The following is a 23,246-nucleotide window of genomic DNA, read 5'->3' as shown; positions in this document are numbered from 1 at the left end:
CTGCTGAACTCTATGGCTATTCTTTATTCTGGGAACAAAAGCCCTTGTATCACGTAAGATAAGAATAAAGTATTTTTTTCTGTTAATCACCTGTTTTTAAGATTTTATCTGTATAGTTATATATAGTTATGTATATGTTACATACAAATGACTAATCAGACTGACACCAAATGCTGTTTGCACTTCAAGATAATTCAAAGAGCCTATGTAAACTGTTGAACAGCTCTTGCTGTGGATGATTCCTCCTCTTTAGCCTCCAGTATGACTTTTACTACAACTAGTAGTGCAGCTTCTCTTCACACTAGTGAATATTTTCCATGAGATTTTACAAGACCTGATACCACAATCACTGAGAGACCTAAGCTGGCCTGTTTCAGCTGATACCTGCCAAAAAAAGTCAAATGGATGCAATTCAGAGTTTACTCATAGGAAAAAGTGTTGCTCTTGAAACTAAATGCTATTTAAATGACTTATATATACCCGAATATCTTCAGGATCCAAACTATGTTCACTCCATGCTGAATTGATACTGCTGTTCAGATAGGATCCAGATCGACCCATATCAAGCTCATCTTCATAAGCTTCTGTAGCTATATCATCTCTTGGGTTATTGCTTGAATGTGAAAACTGCAATAAGTATTCATAAAAAAGATGTTGCCATCAGTGCAAAAGTTTACTTGAACATCACTGTAAGAGTTTACATCAACAGTTTTTATGGAACAATGATCCTTCTATGGATTTCATGTGATTTTCTGAACTCAAAACACTAGCTATAGGCATCACAGAATCACACACAGAATCACATCATTGGCATAAGTAGTGTCCTATAGAATATCAGTATTGTATGGAAGGAACTCTTATTAATGATGGCTTAACTTGATAAATCTTAGAGATTAGCATAAGGAAAAAAAAACATTTATTTTGATGCTTATTTCAAGTTCTTTAAATTCTATTTAAATTAAGCTAGCATGGAAATAGACTTTCAGCCAGTATTTCCAATTAGGTTGCTAAAACCATAAAACTGTATTTCATATTCCATACAGTTTAATAATCCTGCAGAAAGCAATTCTCCCATTTTAGATCCTAACCCTGAAAAGGAAGAGATAAGGTGGAAAAGAAAAAATGGGGGAAAAAAAGAAAGAAAGAAACAAAAAAGGAAACAAGTTAATTTCTCTCTTCTAAGTTTTAGCAAATGCTCAGATCAAGAGTTGGAGAGAGGTTGTCAGCTATTTTTTTATTCATATTGATTCACTCATCTATAGTTACTATTGTCCACGTAGTCATCTGGCCTCAGGACTTTTGAATGGAACTAAACCTTGTATATCTTCTCTTAATCCCCTGAATTCTTTGGTGTGCCGGAAGTAAAGTCTGTGCAGCGTTACACAGATAATAAGCTAAAAATGGAAATGTTGATCAGTAGTTATGAGTCAGCTTCAGAAAGGTCAACCAATTTTCTAGGTTATTCTAGAAAAACATATCTGAAGATATGTAATAAAGTATATGAATATAAAATAGAAAATAATAAAACTATTGCTAAAGACTAGAAAAGTAATAACAGTATTAAGGGTGCACCAATGTGTCTCCTTGTTATGACTATCTAATGTGTGCATATTTGACAGTTATCAGCATACCCTGTTCTGACACATAGGAGAAAGATAGGAACAGCAGCTTCATTAACCTGAAAATTGTATCAACTTAAACCACTTAATGTTCTTCCTTCATATGAAGCTTTCACCTTTACTGTTCGTTTTGACTCTTGACCTTTTGATTAATATTATTGGTCATTTCAAAAGCCATTATAAAACCATTTGCTTTGCTGGGGTACTGTCTAAGCAGAAAGCTGCATTCAAACCCTGTGGACTGGTGCTAGAGACAGGTGGAGCTGCCGGCGGTTCCCCTGCCCCGGGTGAGACTGACATATTGTCGCTTCGCTGCCTGCGCCTGACGGGAGGCATGCTGCACTGCTCGGAGCGCTTGCTCTTCTCTCCCCTGCCTCCTGTCGTCCTCCATGTTCTTGTGTCCCATACACACTCATCTTCTTACCCAGCACCGCTCCTGGCTCTGTATCATGGGCCACGTCTCCTCCCGGTATGCAGTGTCTGTCCGTCCCGGTCTCTGACTTGCAAAAGTCTCTCCTTTTTCAGCCTGGAACAACTGCCCGGTTTAAATCCCAACCTCTCGATCTCGTGGCTAGTCCAACCTCCTCATTCTAGTTTTATTTAGCAGTCCATCCCAGTCTTTCTATCTCCTGTCTGCACTCTTTGTCTGACCTGAGCTAACTCTGGCAGCAGCATGGTCACCCAAATACCTGAAATAAGAATCGTTAGGCAGGATTCTATCCTTCTTGTATTAATCACATGAAAATTTTAAGTACTTTAAACTCCTGGAATTTTGAAAGTTGAAAGAAAGAATCTTTGAAAATGTGTTAGAACACAGAATTGATTCTGCATGACAACATTTATCTTTCTCAGTCTTGGCAAAAGAAAAGAAACAGGAGACTCAAATACCTTAGGGATCAGAAGTAGCCCAACAGTGACTGTCACAGTCAAGTGTGTGTGTGCAAAGAACAGCATCAGCATCCAGTCAGACTGAAGTCTTGAAGCAAGAATGAATCTGAAAATACAATTCAGGGTTGCAATTCACTGCCTTTTTTCCAGTGCATTACATTTAACATTTTTAATGCTCCTGAGGTTTCTTTTCATTGAAAGGCCAAACACAACTGGTTTTGTTCTGTACTGCTTTCATACAGACTAAAAATTACATCCACATGCTTACCTATATACCACAATTTCAAAACAACTCAGAAAAAAATCCAACCAACAAAACAAGCCAAAACAAAACATAAAAAGAAACAACAGACCTTAAATGATATTGCTTATTCCATCTTTCTCACTCTATTTAGTTGTCTTTTTGGATGTCTTATATTGTCACAGCTTCTTTGGCCTGAACTAAGTTATGGCAGCTTACACACATTAAGGATCTGAACGGATGATTTTAGGTTAAGTAAGCACATGTACTATAAATTGCAGTACACCTCATAAATACAGGATGTCCATAGATTGCAGCTACAGAGTGCAGCTGATAAGCCATTAAAGAGAGAACTGAACTGAAATGCATTTTAGCAGGGAGCAGAGAAATCGTCTTGAATGCAGGACCACCCAGCTCAATACTGCAGGGCCCAAGAACCTTGCAAATGCTAGGAAATGAGTGGCTGAACCTCCCCAACGAAGCAATTCCTTGCTGAGCTCTCTAAAAGAGTGGTAGAACAAGCAGTGCAGTTAAAGCTAGCTGGAGCATGCTTGGTTTACTTGCTTTAGTGAGCTCCCAAAGATAGAAATGGTAAGCAATGCAAAGGATGAATGGATGTACCACTGGCTTGTAATTTTCAGGTTTACAAAAATCATTCAGATAGAAATGACATTTGCAACTTATCCCAGTCCACAGATGCACATTTTACAGAAGCTTTTGTTAACAGAAATAGTCTGGCATGAAACACTGGCTTATATGCCATAATAATACAGTCATCATTTCTTGTTTAATACCTTGTAAATGTTTCATGAACACAATAAAATATCATTATTATTTCTTACAGAGATGTTGGTGTTGATGTGTGCAGGGATATGAGGAGGCTCAGGCCTGAGGTTTAGCTAACTGAACACAACACGAGAACTATTGAAGATGACATGAGAAACTGCTGTATATAACAAATAACAGCAAAAAGTGAACAAAAGATACAGACAGTGCTGTAAGGGATGGCAAGATTTCACAGGTGGTTAATTGGGAGTCATTTGAAAGATGATTAAACTTCACAGGTAACTGAAGGGAGCACTGGGGACCTTTGGGGTGCAGAACTTGCAACGTCAGTGGTATGGAGGTAATCATATCAGTAACAGCATATAAGGCTGTGATTACCTAGCTAATGATATCAGAAATACCAAATTTGAGTACAGATGTAGCAATGCTGGGACCAATAGGAAAAAAGTAATGAGGGCTGGGTTGTTTATTTGGGAGAAGACAAGTACAGAGACAGAGAGGGGCTAAGGCAGATGGGAGAAGAACAAGCATGGAAAGAAGGGGGCATAAAAGGGGCTAGTGACATGTAAGTAAGTTGTCATTGATTGAGCCCTGTACCTGATCACTGCAGTAACTCCCACCTTCTCATTAAATCCTTCTCCTAATGTCTGCCTGATCACACTCTCTACACTACACATGTGTGTATGTGCAATTCACGAGCAAACTTCAGCCAGCACGTGGGAGACCCGCATCTGGGAAGACCCAAGGCCTCAGCCCATGACTGGGTACAGTGCCCCAAACCCAAAGATGGATGTTAGATTGCCTTAAGGACTGTGCTCATATTTGAAGGACCTGTGAGTGTAGCGTGCTTGTGAACCTACACAGGGTGCATGTTTCACTAGTGACGATGATCAGCTGCAGAGGAGGAAGAGGACCAGGCTGTACGTGTTGGCCCTGCGCTGGTCCATGTGGCCAGCCATCTGTTGCGTGCGACTGCACCGCAGGGGACGTGCTCAGCCTCCCTACGCCTGCAAATGGGAAGAGCAGCAGCCACATCCATCAGACAGAGACGGGAGAAAGCTCCCAGGTCCTGATGCCCACCAGATTTGGCTAACGCTTAACAGCTCCAGTCCTCAAATTCTGTGAAGGCTTTTTGCTTGTTTTATGTATGAAACCTTTTGACTGAATAAGGTATCCACGCCATACCCCTGAAAGCAAAATAACATTTGCAGTAGCCATTCAGACCTAGCAGAGATGGAGTTGCTATTTGAATGAGATTTTTTCCATATCAATTTTCTTTTTCTCAGTAATACAAGAGAAAGAGCAATGCAGGAATTTAATGCTATGCTGAGCTGAAGATAATCAAGCATCCTCTGTTTCTGAAATGGGAATAATGCTTTTAAAGGAAAGCAAAATGCAAACAGTTCAAGGTTTTATTTAGTGCTCACATCAATCTTATATGAGCTTCGGGAGTTTTCAGACTAGATGGCTGCCTTGTAATAGTAGGTGTCCTTCAAGGCTCCACTGCTTTCAACTTCATGACAACTCAGATATGTCATATAAATCTGAGTCTTACATTTCCACTCTTTCAGTTACATCCAAAACTTGGCAGGGAAGATGAAGCAAAAAAAAGAAAAGTAAGGAAATGTGAACTTCAAAGAGACTGGGTTAAGATTTTATACAGAAATGGACATAATCTCAGGAGGGTTCATGTACTTCCAGTGCATTTTATTCATTCCTATCCATAAACAGTACATATTTCTTCAACAAACCAGCATGTATCAGACAGAGGGCAAAGAATCAATACAAAATGTACAGTTTTTTAAAAAGAAGGAAGAACAAGATCAGCAGACCTTAGGCTGAAGGAACAGGATCCTCAATAGGATAAACAGAAAGACCTAATCCTTCTATGTCACCTTCATAAGACATGTATTAAAATGCCACATTTTCCCCTTTTCCCCTCTCTTTAATCCAAGATTACTTTCATCCTGTCCTATTGTTAAAAGAAACTTGCAGCCCACATAATAGCTCTTCTAATGCACTGAACTGTATCTTCTAACATGGCCTAAAATATGGTTTAGGAACATTAATTAAAGGGAGAAAATTTTGACTGAGAAGCTGTCATATTGGTTATAATACATTCAAAAGTATTGTAACTGAATTTTACATCTATCAGGAATGAAAAGAAAAATGCTTCCATCAAATACAGATTTAAAACATTATTTTTGCGGATATTTGTGTTAGGGAGTAAAGAAGATTTTGAGAGTGTATGGATGTTGAGATACGGGGTTAGGAGAAGGTAAAGGAAACAAAAAGTTGCAAGCCTGAAAAGTGCAGTGAACTTTACAACAATGATAAGGAGAAAGAGCACCTGCAAGGAATGGAGATAAAAGATTTGCTTTGCTGATGTTTACTCAGAAAAAGTTATGCCTCATGGAAGCAAATATCAAGAAGGCAGAGAGAAATGTGAGTTCCAAGACAGACCAGGGAACAGAGAAGAGTATTTGAAGACTGTCAATGGAGCAATGTAAAAAAAAAAAAAAAATTTCTTAGTAGATAAGGTCTGTCAGGAGGCAATGGAAGGCATGAGAATATCGTAAGAAAATCATAAGAATCTCTTGCAGGACGAGATGAAATTCATGTTATCTTGCTATTTGGAATTTTCTAGGACCAATTAATTTTTACAGGGTACTCTGTAGGAAAGGCATATATAGTAATTCTCATGTAGCTCTGGCAAAGACCTTTATTTATTTGTTACTACTCTACAATTTACAGTTATGAAATGTAGAGCTCATTATAAACTTTCTAAGAAATGCATGCTTTGTATTACTGTTACAGCATCCATCATATGCATAACTTTTTTTTTTATGTCAGCATATAAAATACTATGCTTCATGCACAAACCAGTACAATTATCTTAACATACAGCTGCGCCTCACCAACCTGTTACACACCAGGAAAAGTTCATATAAACCAATGTTCTTACCTGCTGTTTTTCTAGGCATACAAACCAGTGAGCAGTACGTAGATGACTGAAGACAGAGGGTAGTTTTGCTATATCTAATTTATCGTATATACTGAACTTTGAACCAAGAACTTATCAGCTAGCTATACTGAAAAAAACCCTAATTATACAATTAACAAGTTGATTGTACATATTCTTGAATCCTATGGGAACACTTTTAAGTTTAGTAATCACTTAATTTGCAGAATTAAATATTTATGAGACGTTCCATTATGCATCCTATCCCATTCACCCATTTTAAGTTGCACCATATGAATCCTGAAAGATAAATAGTTAATTACTAGATCTACAGATCACTTGCCTAATTGTATGGAATATAGCAGAGATAATGAGCTCATTGTGAACTGCAACAGCCATATAACGTGGCTCATGAAATGCTGATGGGACTGTCCGTACTGCATAGCAGAGATAAACACCCCACAGGAGGAATAAAAATTCAGCTGTGAGAAGAACAAAAAGAAATAATTTTCAATTAGTTTTATAGATGAAAAAGGAAGGAAATTTGAAGTACTATAGTACCTTCTGTATGTGTGAGTATCTATGCAAAGACAATATATGCTCATACATGTATATATGTACACACATAGGCATTCAAACTCTTTCAGGTACTGTCACTGTACATGGTACATTTGGTTTTGATTTTACACACTTCTTTTTTCCAGATCAGGAACCTTTGCATTCAAGGTGTTTCATTTTTTCAATTGACAAACTTTAGACAATGTCTAATAATGTCTTGCTTTTCAAACTGGTAGTACAGAAGTTTGACATCACTTAAAATGACAAGTATTTTTATTTGTAGCTCTGGTTCTTGTTATAGAAGCAGATACCAGTGCTACTACTAGACTACAAGGTTTTTAAGACAATAGCTTCATTTCAAAGGTTTATAACTCAGATACAACAATATATTTTGGGTAAAAAAAATTCCTCTGTTCATGACAGTTAATTCTGCTGGTGCCCATAATATGATGAGTCATTTCTGAGGGTCTAATGTAATTATAACAAATGATGTGTTTCTCTCTCTTTGGAGAAAAATAAGTAAAGGAAGAAGGGAGAAGGAGTAAAAGGTCAGGATCATCTTAAATTATCCTGATAGAGCTAACTCATCTGCACCAAGCAGTAGTCTGATTTCAGTTTCCAGTGGACAGTGTGCTGTGACATCATTTTGATTTTGATACAAATGAAATTATTTCATATCCATCTTGAAAAAACTCCCCTTCCAGAAAAAACCTACAACTCTGCCATCTAGCTATGAGTAGAGCTGGTGCCTGTTCCTCTTGCCTTGCAGTTGGCGTTGACAATGGCTGGACACGTTGGAGTGTTATCCAGCAATGTGCAGTTCCATGTTAGACCCCTGCAATGCTGGCACTGCTCTAGACCATCTTCAGAAACTGAGTGTGATCCTGTTGTTACTCATACACTGCTTTGTTGAATTTTTGCAGAAAAAAACTGCACTCAAATGTCGTATAATAGAAAATCAGTTCTTTTTCATACATATTTTTGCCAATACATGCTATTATACTGTAATTAGAACTGGTGATCAGTGACATCACCCTATGGTAGTGATCAGCAAATCATTACTGGTCTGGTTTGGATAAGGATGCAAATGCTTGTGAACCCTGCCATGAGCAACAGACTGAAATAAAACATCTGCACTGGATATCTCATGAGAACAGGTCCTCTGGTTCCTCTACTTTTCATAGTCCATAACTGATATAAATTACCTATATTATATTGTTATAGTATTTAAAAACTTCTAATTTTGCTATGAATCTCAGCTAAAATCAATATGAGACAAGTCTGGATAAAATGAAAATGAATTCAGTTACATAGATGTCTCTATGCCCTGGTAAGAGTTTAGTTTGAACTCTGAACAACACTTCACACGTTTCTTACCTTTATCAAAAATAGATGGCCTAACCTTAAGACTATCATTTTTACTAGACCATATCCTACATAAACCTGCCAGTTTTACCAGTTACATAAAACCAAACACCTGAAAAGGCATAATCCATGCATGCTGCTATTTTTGTGTTCTTTCTCACCAAAATTCCAACAATAATAAACCTTTTGACTAAGTAATAGTTTGACTTGGGACCTTATTGAGTGTCAAAATGAAAAAAGCATGGTATGCATCTTCTGAGACTATGTGTCCCAGCCTGGTTTTGAGCTCTACAAAAGCATGTACACAGGTATGTCTTTCCTACATCCCCCACACACTCACTGCTTGGGCAAACTGGCTGCTACTTCCAATTCATTCCTCAGTAATTAGCTATGCTACCAGTGAAATCTATTACTCTGGTTTCTTAAAAACACCTATACAGGAATGACATACCACACCATCTTGCTCCTGAAGTCTTCTCTGAGCAAGCGGAATACAAATTTTGCTTCAATGAAATAAGATTAAAGGCTTCTCTACAAATGTTAGCAGTTCTGGTTTTTCTCTTTAAGTACACTTGCCTTCCATATGCAGAATCATGGCACTGAAATGTATTGCTCTTCAAAGCACTGTAATTTATTGCTTTAATTGCTCTGTATTGATTTAGTAGAAATTGAAAAGGAGAAAAAGGTTAGAATTAGGTTGCTAAAGCCAAATCACTATATCTTGCTGTCCTGTCTTCTATAGAAACTCTTCTTATTAATATGGTTCAGCATGCATTCCCCAGAAGATGCCAGAGAGCCTTTTTCCTCTAATTTTGCCTTTCATCCCAAGTACCCCTGCAGTAAAAAACAACACTGGCAGCAGAACTATGAGCTAATTGTGAAATATCAGGCATACTCCACAAAACTACACATGATCCATTCTTCTTTTCCTCAGCTGAAGTGAGAAGAGCCCAAAGTCTCTTACTGATTGAGAAGATCCGTTACAAGTGCTAACAGAGGCTGAGAGTTTGAAAAAGTTTGACTTTTAAAGGGATAAAAAAAACATGTATAAAACTCCATATGCTGAAGGTATTCCTACTTAAACTAAAGAGTGTGGGCCAAATTTCGCTCAGTTTCAGAAGAATAAAAAATCTGCTTTAAGTTTGAAGATTTACAAGAATTATTTTTTTTTTGTATACAAGTATCTCAGAAAGCAAATGAAAGTGAAAAAGCCACACCTCCATAATAAAAACCAATTTCACTGAGCTAGGCTAAGTAGGAATGAAAGTAGCACTTGATCTCCAGATCTGATTAATTCTGAAAATTTCACAGTTTTCAGTTTCACAATCATAGTTACAAGAGTTCCTAGGACAACAAGAGGAGATTTCAAAGTATTAATATACTGGAGTAGAACAGTAGTTCACACCATTTAATGCATAATGCTTTCATAAAAGCTCTACATTATGAGCAGAGTTGGCTTTTTTCTGCAGATAATAATTAGTGTGACATCTGGTATGCAACACAATATGGAATAGCTTTTAAAACACGAGGTAAAATAACAGAGCTCCTAAACTTGCTAAGCCAAACATTACAATAATTTCATTAGCAATAACAAACAAAACAGACTGATAGAAAACCAATTTATTATCTAAACCACTAATTACACAGCTTAAATGTATGATGTAGAAGCTGTGCTTGAGGGGGGAAATCAATTTCACATAATCAGCTATAGACCACTAGTGCAATTTGCAACAAAAATCTGAAGGTGTTGTAAAACTTTGCTGTATTGTTTTTCTATATGGCCTTTTTGTTTTTTCAATATAAAATAAGGTGACATATTAATGTATTTATTACAATGATGAAAAACACAGCTATAACTAACTTCAAATAGATTAGATGATAGATAGATAGGTAGATAGATAGATAGATAGATAGATAACAGAGCACATCTGGCCACCATGCAGCAAGGTTCTTATATACCGCTCATCTCTGAGGTCTTATTAGTTCTGTCTATGGCACACTAGTGACTGTTTTGCACCAAATATATTTAATGATTAAAATCTGTGAGATGTGATATGAAATTTCTATTTGGCTTGCTGAATAATTTTCCACTAAAAACCTGGTGTAGAAGAGTGACTTCCTGACCACTAAAGGAATATCTTAGCGTATTGCAAACCTGCCAAGACCAAACTGAAGGCTCAAAACACATGATCTTGTTCCTTTAAATACGATTTATCATAAGGCTTATAATTAGCTCATTTTACATATTAAACACAAGAATAAGAAATACCTTCTTTTCCCCTTCTGAAAAATGTCAGAAATTCCTAGGGAAGAACTGTCAACAGCTATCTGGACAGAAAATGTGAAGTCAAAAAAATAAAGCATAAAAGAGCTCTGAAAAAACTTGCAGTAGCTACTCTATACCTGTCCAAACCAGGTACTCAGATTTTGGGTGCAAATCTCTGATAGATAAGAGAGTAAGAAAAGGTACAATTGCTTCAAAGGCATAAATGGATGTAGACAGGAATGGAAGGTAAGAGATGAAAACGTAATTTGACCTCAATATGTCATGTGCACAAATCAATAATCTATAAATATCTCTCTTCCTAGTCACTATGTATTTCTTATCCACATAACCTTTTATCTGGTCTTTGCACTATTTAATCATCTCACTTAGTTATATTCTTCGGTGTTTAAAAAACATGATTGTTCCTTTTGTTTGCAACGCCCATCACGTTTTTAGAAAATGAAGCATTTTGGGACAATTAGATTGGTCATCCAATACGCTGGACCAGACTCATGCCCAATGCCACCGACCTTTTATAACTAAGAGTGCACCATGTCTGCTCACTTGGGATTTGTTTAGGTCATTGCTCATATTCTGCATCTTCTGGTAATGTAGGACAATGATATATGTTCATAGTTTGTGATCTGTATCTGCTCTGTAGAAAAGGACAGTCTCAGGGTTGGTATTACTGACTTAATAAAACTTCCTCAGAAGATCTGGGTTAATATATTTACTAGATTTTGCTAAACACGAAGTTGTCCGTGTTGCAAACTATTCTTTCCTATTTAAAGCCAGTACAAGGCAAAGCAATGTCCAGAGACAGTCCCTGTGACATTTTCTTTCAGTGTCCATTAGCCAAGCAGCATCATGCTTTGCCCAGCACAGTGAATGCAGACCAACTTGCTCCTGCCTGTCCAGCCCCCAGCACAAGTAAATTCCCGCATTAATTCATATCCTTTCTCATTGCCTGCTCTGCAGATGCCTGTACTTTGCCTGACTGCACTGAACTGCAGAGCAAGATATGATGAACTGAAAGCAGTGATCAAAGTCACTTTCCTCTCTTTCAAGATTTTGAAAAGTCATCGAGGGCCTCCTTACATGTGAGTGGGTACGGGAAGAGAACACTCACAGACGACAAATGGAGTGAGGGCAGCAAGGGCATGACTTCAGGAGAGGTAAGAAAAAACAGATGCAGAAAAGCAAAGATCATATAAGGAAACATGAAAAACCAAGAAATATGAAGCTGCATTTTTTAACATGGCTTACACACCAACTCTTCTTAGAGGCCTTAGGAAAATACTTCATCCTTACTTCTACAGTTTTGCTGTCTCTAAGAATGGGACAGCACTAAAATAAAATACCATATATGCAGCCGTACCTTGCATATATAATCTTCAGTTAACTAATGCGTGTGACAGAGCAATTCCAGAGATAAATCAAGGCTGGCTAATGAAGAAAGCTCTGTAATTTGTTGCAAATGACATTTAGATGTCTAGTGAATGAGAGAAAAGACCGCAGGGGGAAAAAAGTGGTCTTGTGCAAATGCATAACTGAATTCTGACTTTGTCTGTACCTCAAGCTCCTGTACATATGAAAAAGGTCCCCACTCAACGCAAACTTTGCAGAGGTGATCACAGAGAGCATTTCTCTTGCTATTTGGGTGCCAACCTAGGCATTTTTGCTGCAATTTGCAGCAGAACTAAGTACACAGGGCTATTTGTAGTCAGTGAGACCATACATAACATGTTTTCTATAGATTTGATTAAGCTCTGTAACTGAGCTAAAGGCATTGCAAAATGGGCACCCAGATTAAATGGACCGTATAACCCCAATCTTATTGTGCCTCCACTCTGGCTGTGTAAAATGGGGATAATGCCACCCTGTCACTGCAAGATGACAGCGGAAATAAATTTACCCATATTTGCGATGAGCTTAAATCCTAAACTGTGAGTTTCCTTCCTGCCATAGTCAGGAAAGGAAAGTGAGTTATTTCAGGCCCTCCTGGTTGCTTCTCAGCCCTTCTACTCTGCCAGAAATGCCTTTCTCTTGTGCTTCTTCAAGCTGGCCTCTTGTTGGAGGTGGGTGTGGGTTAGAGCTGCTGAAAGGAGCTCCCTGGAACCAGAATACCCATCCCTGTGCTTGCTTGCACTCTGTAAGCTACCTGCTGAAAGTTGAAAAGCTACCTGCAAAAAGAAGACACCCTTGAAGGATTAAAGCCCATTTTCATGACTCTGTATGATGTTCTATGTCTCACCACACTCGTTTGCTTAAAAAGCACCGTTGTAGGCTAAGAACAGGTCAGTGCTCTCCAGAGACGGTGACATGCTCTGTGTCCTTTCCTTACACTAATAAGGGAAAGCCCATTATAGTTGCAACTTGACTAAATTCATTTGGTACTCTGAACTTTGCATGGTTGGCAAAACAGTACTGTTCCAACAGTTACACCATTTTTTCCTTAAGTTTTAGACATAAATTACTGATTACAACTCTACTTACATCCATAACACAGCTACAACAACTCATCTACTTCTCCATCACACTTCATTTCATCAGACTAATGTCTACATTTTAAATACCCTTTACTGAAATGAAGTGAGCTATGGATCTGGAAGCATGGCTCTTCCATCCGTTCATTCACTAAGGATGCCAGCTGGAGCCAAGCACGCACCATTTTAAAATACAAAAAAAATTGTGTCCTCGATTCCTCCTGTGTTGCCAGCCAGCACAGTCTCTTTCTGCCTCACTGCATCCAATCTCCCACCTGGAGAGTTGCACCATGTCATAGGAGAAGTTTTTTTTCTTCAAGTGAAAGGATTTTCATATATTTCAATGAATTGTGATTACATGTGCAAGTCTTCAGTGTTGAGTTATTCCTAGAAAATTATACATTACCAGAGGTTTATTTGTCCCTCTCATCATATCTCAGCATCATTTTAATTAGCTAGGCACAGCAATATAGACCTATGTGTGGAGAAAGAATTAATGGTGCCAAATCCTGACTTTTTTTTCTACCAGAACTTCCATGGCCTGTGGCTGTGCAAGGCTGAGAAAGAAAAGCAGGGTCCATGGGCTGGTGGGGAGCACAGCACAATCCATCCCACACACAGCCACAAGACTGCCTTGCAGGTCCACTCAAAGTAACGCAAGGGACATGCTGACCCATGGTCTGTGGGCCCCATGGCTTGGGGGTGACCTAGAGATGGCTTCTGATGCCAATGGAGACATATCCACTGATCTGAGTGTGAGCAACATGCTTAGGAGTCTCACTCCACAAAACATGCCAGCGCTCAGGTCTACAATCTCTAGGATCTCCCCTCATTTCTGCGCTTCTCTTGGCCCTTATACCTATGCATTTTACTCCTTCCTCTACCCCCATGTGTGGTCCTGCTTCATTCCTTCCATAGCCCACTGTTGTTATTAAAGTCAGCTGGCCACTCTTCTGTCTCCATGTGCCCCATCACCCTCTTCACTTGTATGTGGATGAAACAGGGAGAACAGGATCAGAAAGATCTGCTACCAGCAGAGGAAAGCAAGCCGAGTGTGGGACCTTTTCTCTCACATCTTGAAGAGGATGCAAGCAAATGCCAATGGTATCCAAAGTATTTGAAGGGCTGGAAAGACTTGGAGCAGTACAAGAAGTGGGTTCGAAAAAGAGTGGTACAAAGACAAGAGGAAGTCAGAGCATCTTCAAGCCTCTCCCAAAGCTACCTCCTCCTGCGGGTGGCTTGCAGAAGCATCTGAATATGGCATTTACTAATACATAAACATGTGGCTAAGGCAACCCAAATATGGTTTCCTTAGCAGAAATACTTCATAGAAATAGTGCCTAAATAAAGGCTACAGGATTTCACCTCTGATGTAACAGATACCAAGAAAAAGCAGTTACTGCAGGGGGTAATGCAACCCAAACTGCTCAACTTGGGGGTTCCAGCACCACTCATCAACTTTGTTGCTCTTCCCCGTACTTTTTCCAGATTTACCACATCCTAGAGATGAGGGACATAAACCACACACAGTGTTGGTGAGGTAGACTGTGAAAAAGGTCTACATGGTAGCCAGAGGAATGGGTTACAAGCAGGAAAGGGACAGAGCTGAAGGCTCCTTCATAAAACAGGATTCTTTTCCTATTTCTGCTGCAAATATTTTATACAACCCTGGTCTTATCACTTACAGTAAGCTTTTCACAAATGATCACTATTTTTACATGATACATTTTCTGAGTATCTAATGTGAGAACTGAAGCCAGATCCTCATCAGTGCTGAATTCTAACAAGTGCTCCTGGTTGTCCTTTCCACACAGAGGAGGCTATAAACAGTACTCTGAAAAACCCATCCCTAAATGTCTCAAGACAGACACTCAAAACGGACAGCTACTGTCGACAATTTTGGCTTTAATCTTTGTACATTGATGCTAAGGAGAACACGGCTTAAAAATACCCATTTGGAAACGAACAGTTCTTTATTCATTGCATGCTCTGAACAACACACCCCGAATATGGCATAGGGCCACATCAAATGGGGATAACAAAAAGCAATAATAATCACTCATTCACTGAATGCAGCAGAGGGCCTGTAAAAAATTTAATAAAGGGCCTCGTAAAGCTGTATTCCAATGCCCTAGCTCAAAACTGTACAGTCAGCCTTAATGCCCAAGCTGTCAGAGCCCGTCCTGGCAACTCATGCCCTCTTCAGATGCAAAGATTATATATGCTAAACGTCAACAAATGAACAGTGGGAGGGAGTTCTTTTGGGAACAGTCTGAAATTCTCACTTTGTTCCTTTTCCTAGCTGAGGGCATGCAGTAACCATGACGCAGCCCCATGTTTGAGGCCTATTGATGCCAGAGCCCCAAAGCATGACCCAGTGATCAGTGGGCTATGGCAGCAGCTCCGGCCAGCTGCGCCCAAGCATCACAGCTCCTGCCAGCCGGGAATCAAACAGGTGCTGGGGAAAAATACCTCCCTGTGCTTAGTTCGTACCTGTCATTTGCTTCTGGTTTAAATCAAACATTGAAAAACACACAGAATGCATAGGGGGATTTTAAAAAAACTGCAGTTCAAATCCTATCCATGCTGGGTGAAACCCTGGCCCTGCTGAAGTCAGGAACATCCTGCCAAGATTTCACCTCTGCTTTTTATTTGTGTTTGTGCATGCGTGTTTACCTCTCTGCCTGGCTTTCTCTCCTGCCTAGGGCTTTATTCATTAAATTTACTAATTTGCCTTTTTTTCCAGTTTCTGGGAAGTTCTTTTAAATCCTGTACTGGTGCCTCTTTCACTTACAGGATTTTTCCCTCAGGATAAAGAATAATAGTTTGATTTGTGACACTGTGAGGCCTTAGGCACCAAAAGTTTATCACTTACGGTTTTTTTCTAACTTGGAATCTGGCGGTGACAGGTAGAGGTATAGAATATATTCAGGCCATGAGAAAAAGGCTTTGTGGGTGAGCGTTTTCAGGCTCTCAGGTCTTTCTCTAAAATCTCAGATTGTCAACCATGCCATGGCTTGTCAATGAGACAGATGCCCCAACCTTGAAAGTGATGCAGAAATGAACACAAAGGAGATACAAAAATCTAGACAAGTAACAAAGAAGCTACCCACAAGTATCCAACCTCAAGGAAAAGGCGTACTAACTCACATTATGCTATGTAGATAAAGTATGATTTACTGAATGCTAATTTTTCTCATCAGCGTATCACAGAGTACAGAGGCAATGCTAGAAATGGTGACAACCTTTGTGTCTAAGTCCCTACTTCTCTCACAGAGAACATCCTCTTAAACTTAATGGAAATGTAAATATAAAACACTCACTGCAATAAAAGTCTCCAGAGATAGAGTCTAAGTAGCATGATTAGTATGGAAAATGCTTCATAAATTCTAACTCCAATAATCTCTGGTAGCATAAAGGATTCATCTCATTACAACTTTCTAACAGAGCCTTGTTAATTCCCACTTCACTAATCTACGACCTTGAAAATTCCCTCTCTGCATTTCAGTAAAGTGTTGACAGCTAAGTGACACAGGGAGGTATTCCAGCAAGGGCTACAGGTGACAGAATATATTCCAAAACACTCACTAGTTTAATATAAAATACTGTGCCTGACTAAATTAAATGAAATAACAAGCCTTTCATAATTTATTATCCAGTATTTTTATTTTAGCATTTTAAATCAAATAGATTAATCTATCAATTAATTTATCACGTAGAATCTTTTGCAACGCTGCTCCCAGTCAATTATAGGAATAAAAGGGGTTCTGCATTATGGGTATTTCTCCTGACATATCTCTGAGATGAAGTATCTAATTTTGGAACTAGTTCCTACTGGCTGTAAGCTTTTCAGACTGCTATTAACAATAAAAATCTTGATGTGCATATACACACATATATATACCCCCATCCCCATATATACACACACTAGTTAGTACAGACCTGCAGGTGTACATCTCCTGGTACCACAGATGTGGCTGCATAGTTTACTGAAGACTTGCACAAACACAACTCTGCTTATAAGGTAGTTTGGTTAAGAAGGCAAAATGACAGAACATAAGAAATTCTGCCCAATTTTGTTCAGGCTCAAGAGCTGGCTTTGCCTCTACTGCCCTTGCACGTATTTTGAAAAACATTAAAACCCCCTCTAAATGTAAATATACCTTAAAAAAATGATCCTTGTTTTTTCGAACACTAGGCAGACAGCAACTTATGCATTTTCTTACCAAAAAAGGACTATTGATCATAATTAGGTATTAAGATCTCAGTTGTTAATCACCACACTACCACAGCTATGAAATCCAGAGAAGAAAAACATTTGTTTGCCATTATGCAACAACCACCACTATCAAAGTTTTAATAAAACTACACTGTATTACTAGCTGTGAAATGCCATAAAATTTTGATGCAAAATGTGTTAGTACAGATGACATCATCAAATGTTCCACATTTAATTCTCTTTTGTTATTAATTTTACAACATCTCTGGCAATAGTTCTATTCCATTACTGCAAAGTATAGCTATGTTTTATCAGTACACCCCTCCAAAAGGACCCAAATCGAGAAGCGTTTCAAAACATACTCTTTTATACTCCCCACCACGTGGTTTCCCAGTGAGCATATTGACACATGGGGTACCAGTGTGACTGACTGCCTCTGAGATCTTACATGAAGGAACGAAGAGTAGAGCACAGGGGCACCTTAGAGCCATGCAAAGTCCTTGGTGAAGCTGGCAGCAGTGTTTTGCCCTTTAAAACTGCTGTGCATTACCACATGTTGGCTTTCTGTACACCATTCTCAGAGAAAACACTCCTCATAGCCCCAGGCTGCTTCTATCCATCTCGTCTGCACTCATGTGGAGGAGCCACCATTACCTCTCCCTAATCCTCAGCCGCAGAGCTCTGTCAGTGGGATGTCCATGGGGGAAGCAGGGAAAGGGCAGAGAGGTAAGAATTTATTTCAGATTTCAAAACACTGATGTATCTGAGATAGTGGGTGGCACGCCTGGGCTGTACTAGAAACAACGGCTGAAGGCGCAGAAGCACAGCCATCGAGAGGAAGTGCATTATACTGTATAAACGAACCCTGGCATGGGGAATCCACTGTTTCTTGCAAAATTGAGGATACAAAAATGAGTCATTTTTCTGCTTGATAAGAGTTCTGCAGAGTGTAATTTTTTAGCTCCTGCCATACCCAAGCACTGAGAGCACGTCTAACAATGACATTAACTTGGGACATTTGATGTGCATTTCCTATTCCCTTTACTTTGATACTAATTTCTGTAAAGTTATGAACGAGTGGTCTTGCAAGTTCTTTACCTCCTCACACAAGAGATCTGCCCAGTTCTGTGGCACAGAAGCAAAAAGCCTCCATTAATCTGGCCACAATTTCTCACTTTAATAGTGTAGAAGAGCTAGATACCTTCTGCTTTCAGAGACTGAATTTCTTGAGCACCCATCACTTTGTTACTACAATCCCAGTTACAAACCTTTGAAAGTCTCAGTATATTTTAATTATGTTTTACTTCTCAGCCCATTTAAAAAACATATACGCTGATATTTTATTTCCCTAGGAGATTTCACATGATATTAGGCAGTCTGATAAAACTTTAAGATATTCTAAAAGAAGAAAAATGAAAAGGCAACCAAGCTTTATTTTAGAAATTAAAGAGTAGAAAGAAAATGAACATACCAACAGCCATCATGTAATCCCAGCGGTCTATGAGGCACATATTGAAGATCAGGTGGTCAGATGTCTGCCCTTGGCCAATGAGTGGAATGTTTCTCTCCAAATTTTGGGTTATTGCAGAAGTCCAGCCAACAAGAAACCAAAAGACTATCAGGAGAATAACAGCCAGCATCCTCATCACTCGCCCACCTGTCATGTATGGAATACGCTGAGCAGTTCGGGATAGGAATACCTTCAAAACCCTGAAAAATTCAGACAGTGCAGAATTAAGAGGAGCACTAGTGTCACAGGAATTAGATTTTCATTTTATTGTACTATCAGATTATTAAAAAAGATTATCAACATTCTTTCCCCTGACAGTATGCACAAGATTGAAATTTGAAACATTATTACTTTCATATTCATTGTATTTAAATGGAACTGATTGCTGCCCAGAGAGTGCTACACAGCAATAATATAAAATATTAGCTATGCTTATGTTAGCATTCACATGCTGTCTTGTCAAGCTGTTTTGTACCTTCCAGCTCCCAGTGGAAGACTTCTGTTTTTGGAAAGGGGAAGGTCATCTCAATAAAACAGCAACCACGTGTGTGAGATTTCATTTTGTTTTGATGCTGTCTTTCTGCTCATCCCCAATCATGCTATTTCCAGAGAAAACATTAGCACTTATTGGATATTTTTCCCATTGAGTTTGATGCTTCTGAGATAATAACCTACTCCTTGTAGAAATAACTGTGGAAGGCACTTTGCTAATGAAGTGGTTTCTGACTTGTTTAGAGGCAACAACGTGTTTTTCGAGCTGGGACAGAACCATCACAAGAAAAAACTACATCATATGTCAGGCATATATACCATGTAACACCCACTGAACATGTAACATTCACTTTAAAAATATAAGAACTGTTCAAGGAAATACCACCTGCATTTTTACCCATCACAGAATCACAGAGTCAATCGGGCTGGAAGAGACCTCTGGTATCATCGAGTCCTACCTTTGCCCTAACACCACCATGTCAGCTAGACCATTGCACTAAGTGCCACGTCCAGTCTTTTCTTAAACACCTCCAGGGATGGTGACTCCACCACCTCCCTGGGCAGCCCATTCCAATGCCTAACGACCCTTTCTGTGAAGAAATGCCTCCTCATTTCTAGCCTGAATTTCCCCTGGCGCAGTTTGAGACTATGCCCTCTTGTCTTGTCACTGGTTGCCTGGGAGAAAAGACCAATCCCCACCTCGCTCCAACCTCCTTTCAGGTAGTTGTAGAGAGTGATAAGGTCTCCCCTCAGCCTCCTCTTCTCCAGGCTAAACAACCCCAGTTCCCTCAGTCGCCCCTCAAAAGGCTTACCCTCAAGACCCTTCACCAGCTCTGTTGCCCTTCTCTGGACACGCTCCAGCACCTCAATGTCTGTCTTGTAGTGAGGGGCCCAGAACTGGACATAGGACTCGAGGTGTGGCCTCACCAGTGCCCAGCACAGAGCAGGGGCGATCACTTCCCTAGTCCTGCTGGCCACACTGTGTCTGATACAAGCCAGGATGCCATTAGCCTTCTTGGCCACCTGGGCACACTGCTGGCTCATGTTCAGCCAGCTGTCAACCAGGTCTTTCTCCGCTTGACTACTTTCTAACCACTCTTCCTCCAGCCTGTAACGCTGCATGGGGTTTTTGTGGCCGAAGTGCAGGACCTGGCACTTGTTCTTCTTAAACCTCATGCCGTTGGTCTCAGTCCATCTATCCAGCTTGTCCAGGTCACTCTGCAGAGCCTTCCTATCCTCCAGCAGATCAACACTCCCACCTAACTTGGTGTCATCTGCAAATTTACTGAGGGTGCCCTCAATCCCCATGTTCAGATCATCTATAAAGATGTTGAACAGCACCGGCCCCAAAACTGAGCCCTGGGGAACACCGCTAGTGACTGTCCGCCAACTGGATTTAGCTCCACCTGTTAAAGCAGAAAAAGGTCCCGCTGGGAGCATGAGGGCAACCAATATTTGAGGAAATCGCCTCAGGGAGAGGGAGTAGTTTGACTCTTCACGTAGCACAGAGTATCTCTTTGTGTTGCCTGCAGCACAGGATCTGCCAGAAGCATCTAACCTTCTGCTAGTGTTTTCCCATGAGAAAAGGGAGGCCGCAGGGCTGCCATTGCAGTGCTCCTGCCTTGACCCTGCCAAGCTACCAAAGCTGGGCAGTAAGGAAAGGCTATGATGGAAGTTTTCATGTACCCAAACCTTTAGAAGCAGACAGGCTGAAGTTTAAAGGCTGTTTTAGAGATCGGGGTGAGAAGCCTTTCAAAGTGAAGAGGTGAGCTGTTTCAGTGATTTTGTCCTCAAAACCATAGTGTTTCTTGACTCCTGAGCATGAGCATGTCCAGTGAATACTCTTGATATCCATGAAGGGACAAATTATCACTGAGGTTTAGGGAATTTGAATTTTTTCAGAAAGCTGAGTTTTTAAATGCTCTTGTCAGTTCTCAAGTCTTTTCAGTGTACCAAGCACCAAGCCACCTCACAAGCCGTTGCACAGCCAGGCCCACCTTTTCAGCAAAAAAAAAAAAAAAAAAGAGACAGTCCAGATCGATATTTATGCTTATATTTGTCTAACAGAAGGCAGAAGCAACTTGCATTGTCTCTCAAACAAATAATAGAGCAGTGTCTTTTAAGGTAGATGCACAAAAACTTTTCTACATCCATAAAAATGAATCACCATTTGACTACAAACACAACCTTCATAGTGTGCATTAGGTGAAGTCAGACATCTGAGGTATGTTCAACATTATTCAGCTGTTTCCCTCCCAACAGCTACTCCGCAGGGAGTCACAGTTTTTGATCTTTCCATGTTTGATACATGTTCAGCTCTCCCTTTACAGATGCTAAGTGTTTTATGTTGGAAGCAGCTTCACAAAGACTTCAGGCAGGACAGACAGAAAACTCCACAGAGGCAAGGCAGGCGACTTCCCTCCGCATTGCTCAGCCGCAGCACTGCTGTTCCAGGGCAGCACTGGTAAATCCGCATTTTTAGAACCCTAAAAATCAGTAAGTGAAGGCTTTCCTCCTCCCTGTTGTGAATGCTGATCAACACTTAGCTTCTCTGAAGGGAAGGAAAAGGTATTCTTTTTGTAGTGAACTGGAAAATACCATTTATTCACAACTATAGTTTGACATTTGAGAAAAATCTCATCAATATGTTTATGGAGGTTTAAGAATTACAGAAATCATACAAACCAACTAAGAACTACTAGAAACTTTTCTTTTCTTTGTATTTTGGCTCTCCAAAGTAAATTCTTCATGATTCTACTCAAAGCCAACATATGAACCTTTTCTGGACATAACAAGGCAGGACCCATTACAATTTTTCCAGTACTAGCTCATTAACATCTGACTTTCTAAGGCAGAGGGGTAGGCTGCTGTTACGTTATTGATCTAAGCACAGTAAAACAAATAACATTTTGCAGTACAGCAGTCAAAACCACTCCAATTTGGATCAAACCACATTTCTTTTTTCTCCTCTTTTTCACAAAAATAAGTGTCCACCATCATTTCTACCTTGGACATGTACACCAACACGTAACCTAACCTTTACACTTTTTTCAAAAACTCTTTTTCTAAGAAGCTGTAAGGAAAGCTGGGTTAGATTTGTAGTGTTGAAAATCTCCTTTCCAGAGGCTGTGGAATAAAAGTACTCAACCAGAACATGAGCTTCAGAGTTGCAATTCCCTCATCTTCCCGCTGCAATATGAATTCAAACCTGCATTGCTCACCACCTCAACACTGGCCGACACGCTCTGTCTCCTCTCATCTCCTATGTATTACTGAACATGTATCAAAGCAGAGACAAGTTCCCAGGAGTTTCCCCTCCCAAGAGCATGCCTACTCACCAGGCTGAGGGTCATTCTCCTTCTTGTATCTTTGACTCATGCACTATCAAAGTTCACCATAAAAAAGTTGAAACGCTGCAATATGAGATCAAATTGCCTCAGCAAACATGTACTGTCTGAAGACTGGTATCCTTCATGAGAAAATTGGGGAGTTCTCGATTCAAATCCCTGTCCTGACTTCTGGGTAGACAATGCTTCATCCCCCTTTTTCGCACTGTTCTATATTTATATGTTGGGTTGAACTAGCTATTGAACAAATGAGAGAGATTTCTCATAGGGAGGCAAAAAGTGGAGCTGGTGAGCTGCATCTATACTAGGAAATTAAATATGCCCAGGGTTGTCCCTGGCACTGATGCCAACCGGCACAGAACAGTGGGCATCCATACTATTACCCTCCAACAGAGGGCAGCTGCATGCAAACTGCCCACTGCAATGGCCTGTGCCAACTCCTGGACCATGCTGGGAAACAGCTTGGGACCATTCAGGCTAGCACGGACCAAGGGCAGGCCAGGGACC

At 39.9% G+C, this 23,246-nt stretch overlaps 1 protein-coding gene across 1 annotated transcript in view; it reads right to left on the bottom strand.

Annotated features, from left to right (window-relative positions):
• The window catches only part of GPR158 (G protein-coupled receptor 158), a gene marked incomplete at its 5' end in the record, with an annotated part of 63,748 nt that overhangs the window by 1,783 nt on the left and 38,719 nt on the right, over positions 1 to 23,246 (bottom strand). Inside the window, 4 exons of the mRNA XM_009705017.1 lie at positions 481 to 627; positions 2,508 to 2,613; positions 6,840 to 6,978; positions 18,862 to 19,100. Of these exons, the coding sequence (XP_009703319.1) occupies positions 481 to 627; positions 2,508 to 2,613; positions 6,840 to 6,978; positions 18,862 to 19,100 (631 nt within the window). The remainder of the gene's footprint in view (positions 1 to 480; positions 628 to 2,507; positions 2,614 to 6,839; positions 6,979 to 18,861; positions 19,101 to 23,246) is intronic.

This window comes from Cariama cristata, unplaced genomic scaffold, assembly GCF_000690535.1.
Source record: "Cariama cristata isolate BGI_N322 unplaced genomic scaffold, ASM69053v1 scaffold4100, whole genome shotgun sequence".
Classification (NCBI taxonomy): domain Eukaryota; kingdom Metazoa; phylum Chordata; class Aves; order Cariamiformes; family Cariamidae; genus Cariama; species Cariama cristata.
The sequence above is the reverse complement of the archived record's forward strand: the minus strand, read 5'-3'. Positions and strand labels throughout refer to the sequence as shown.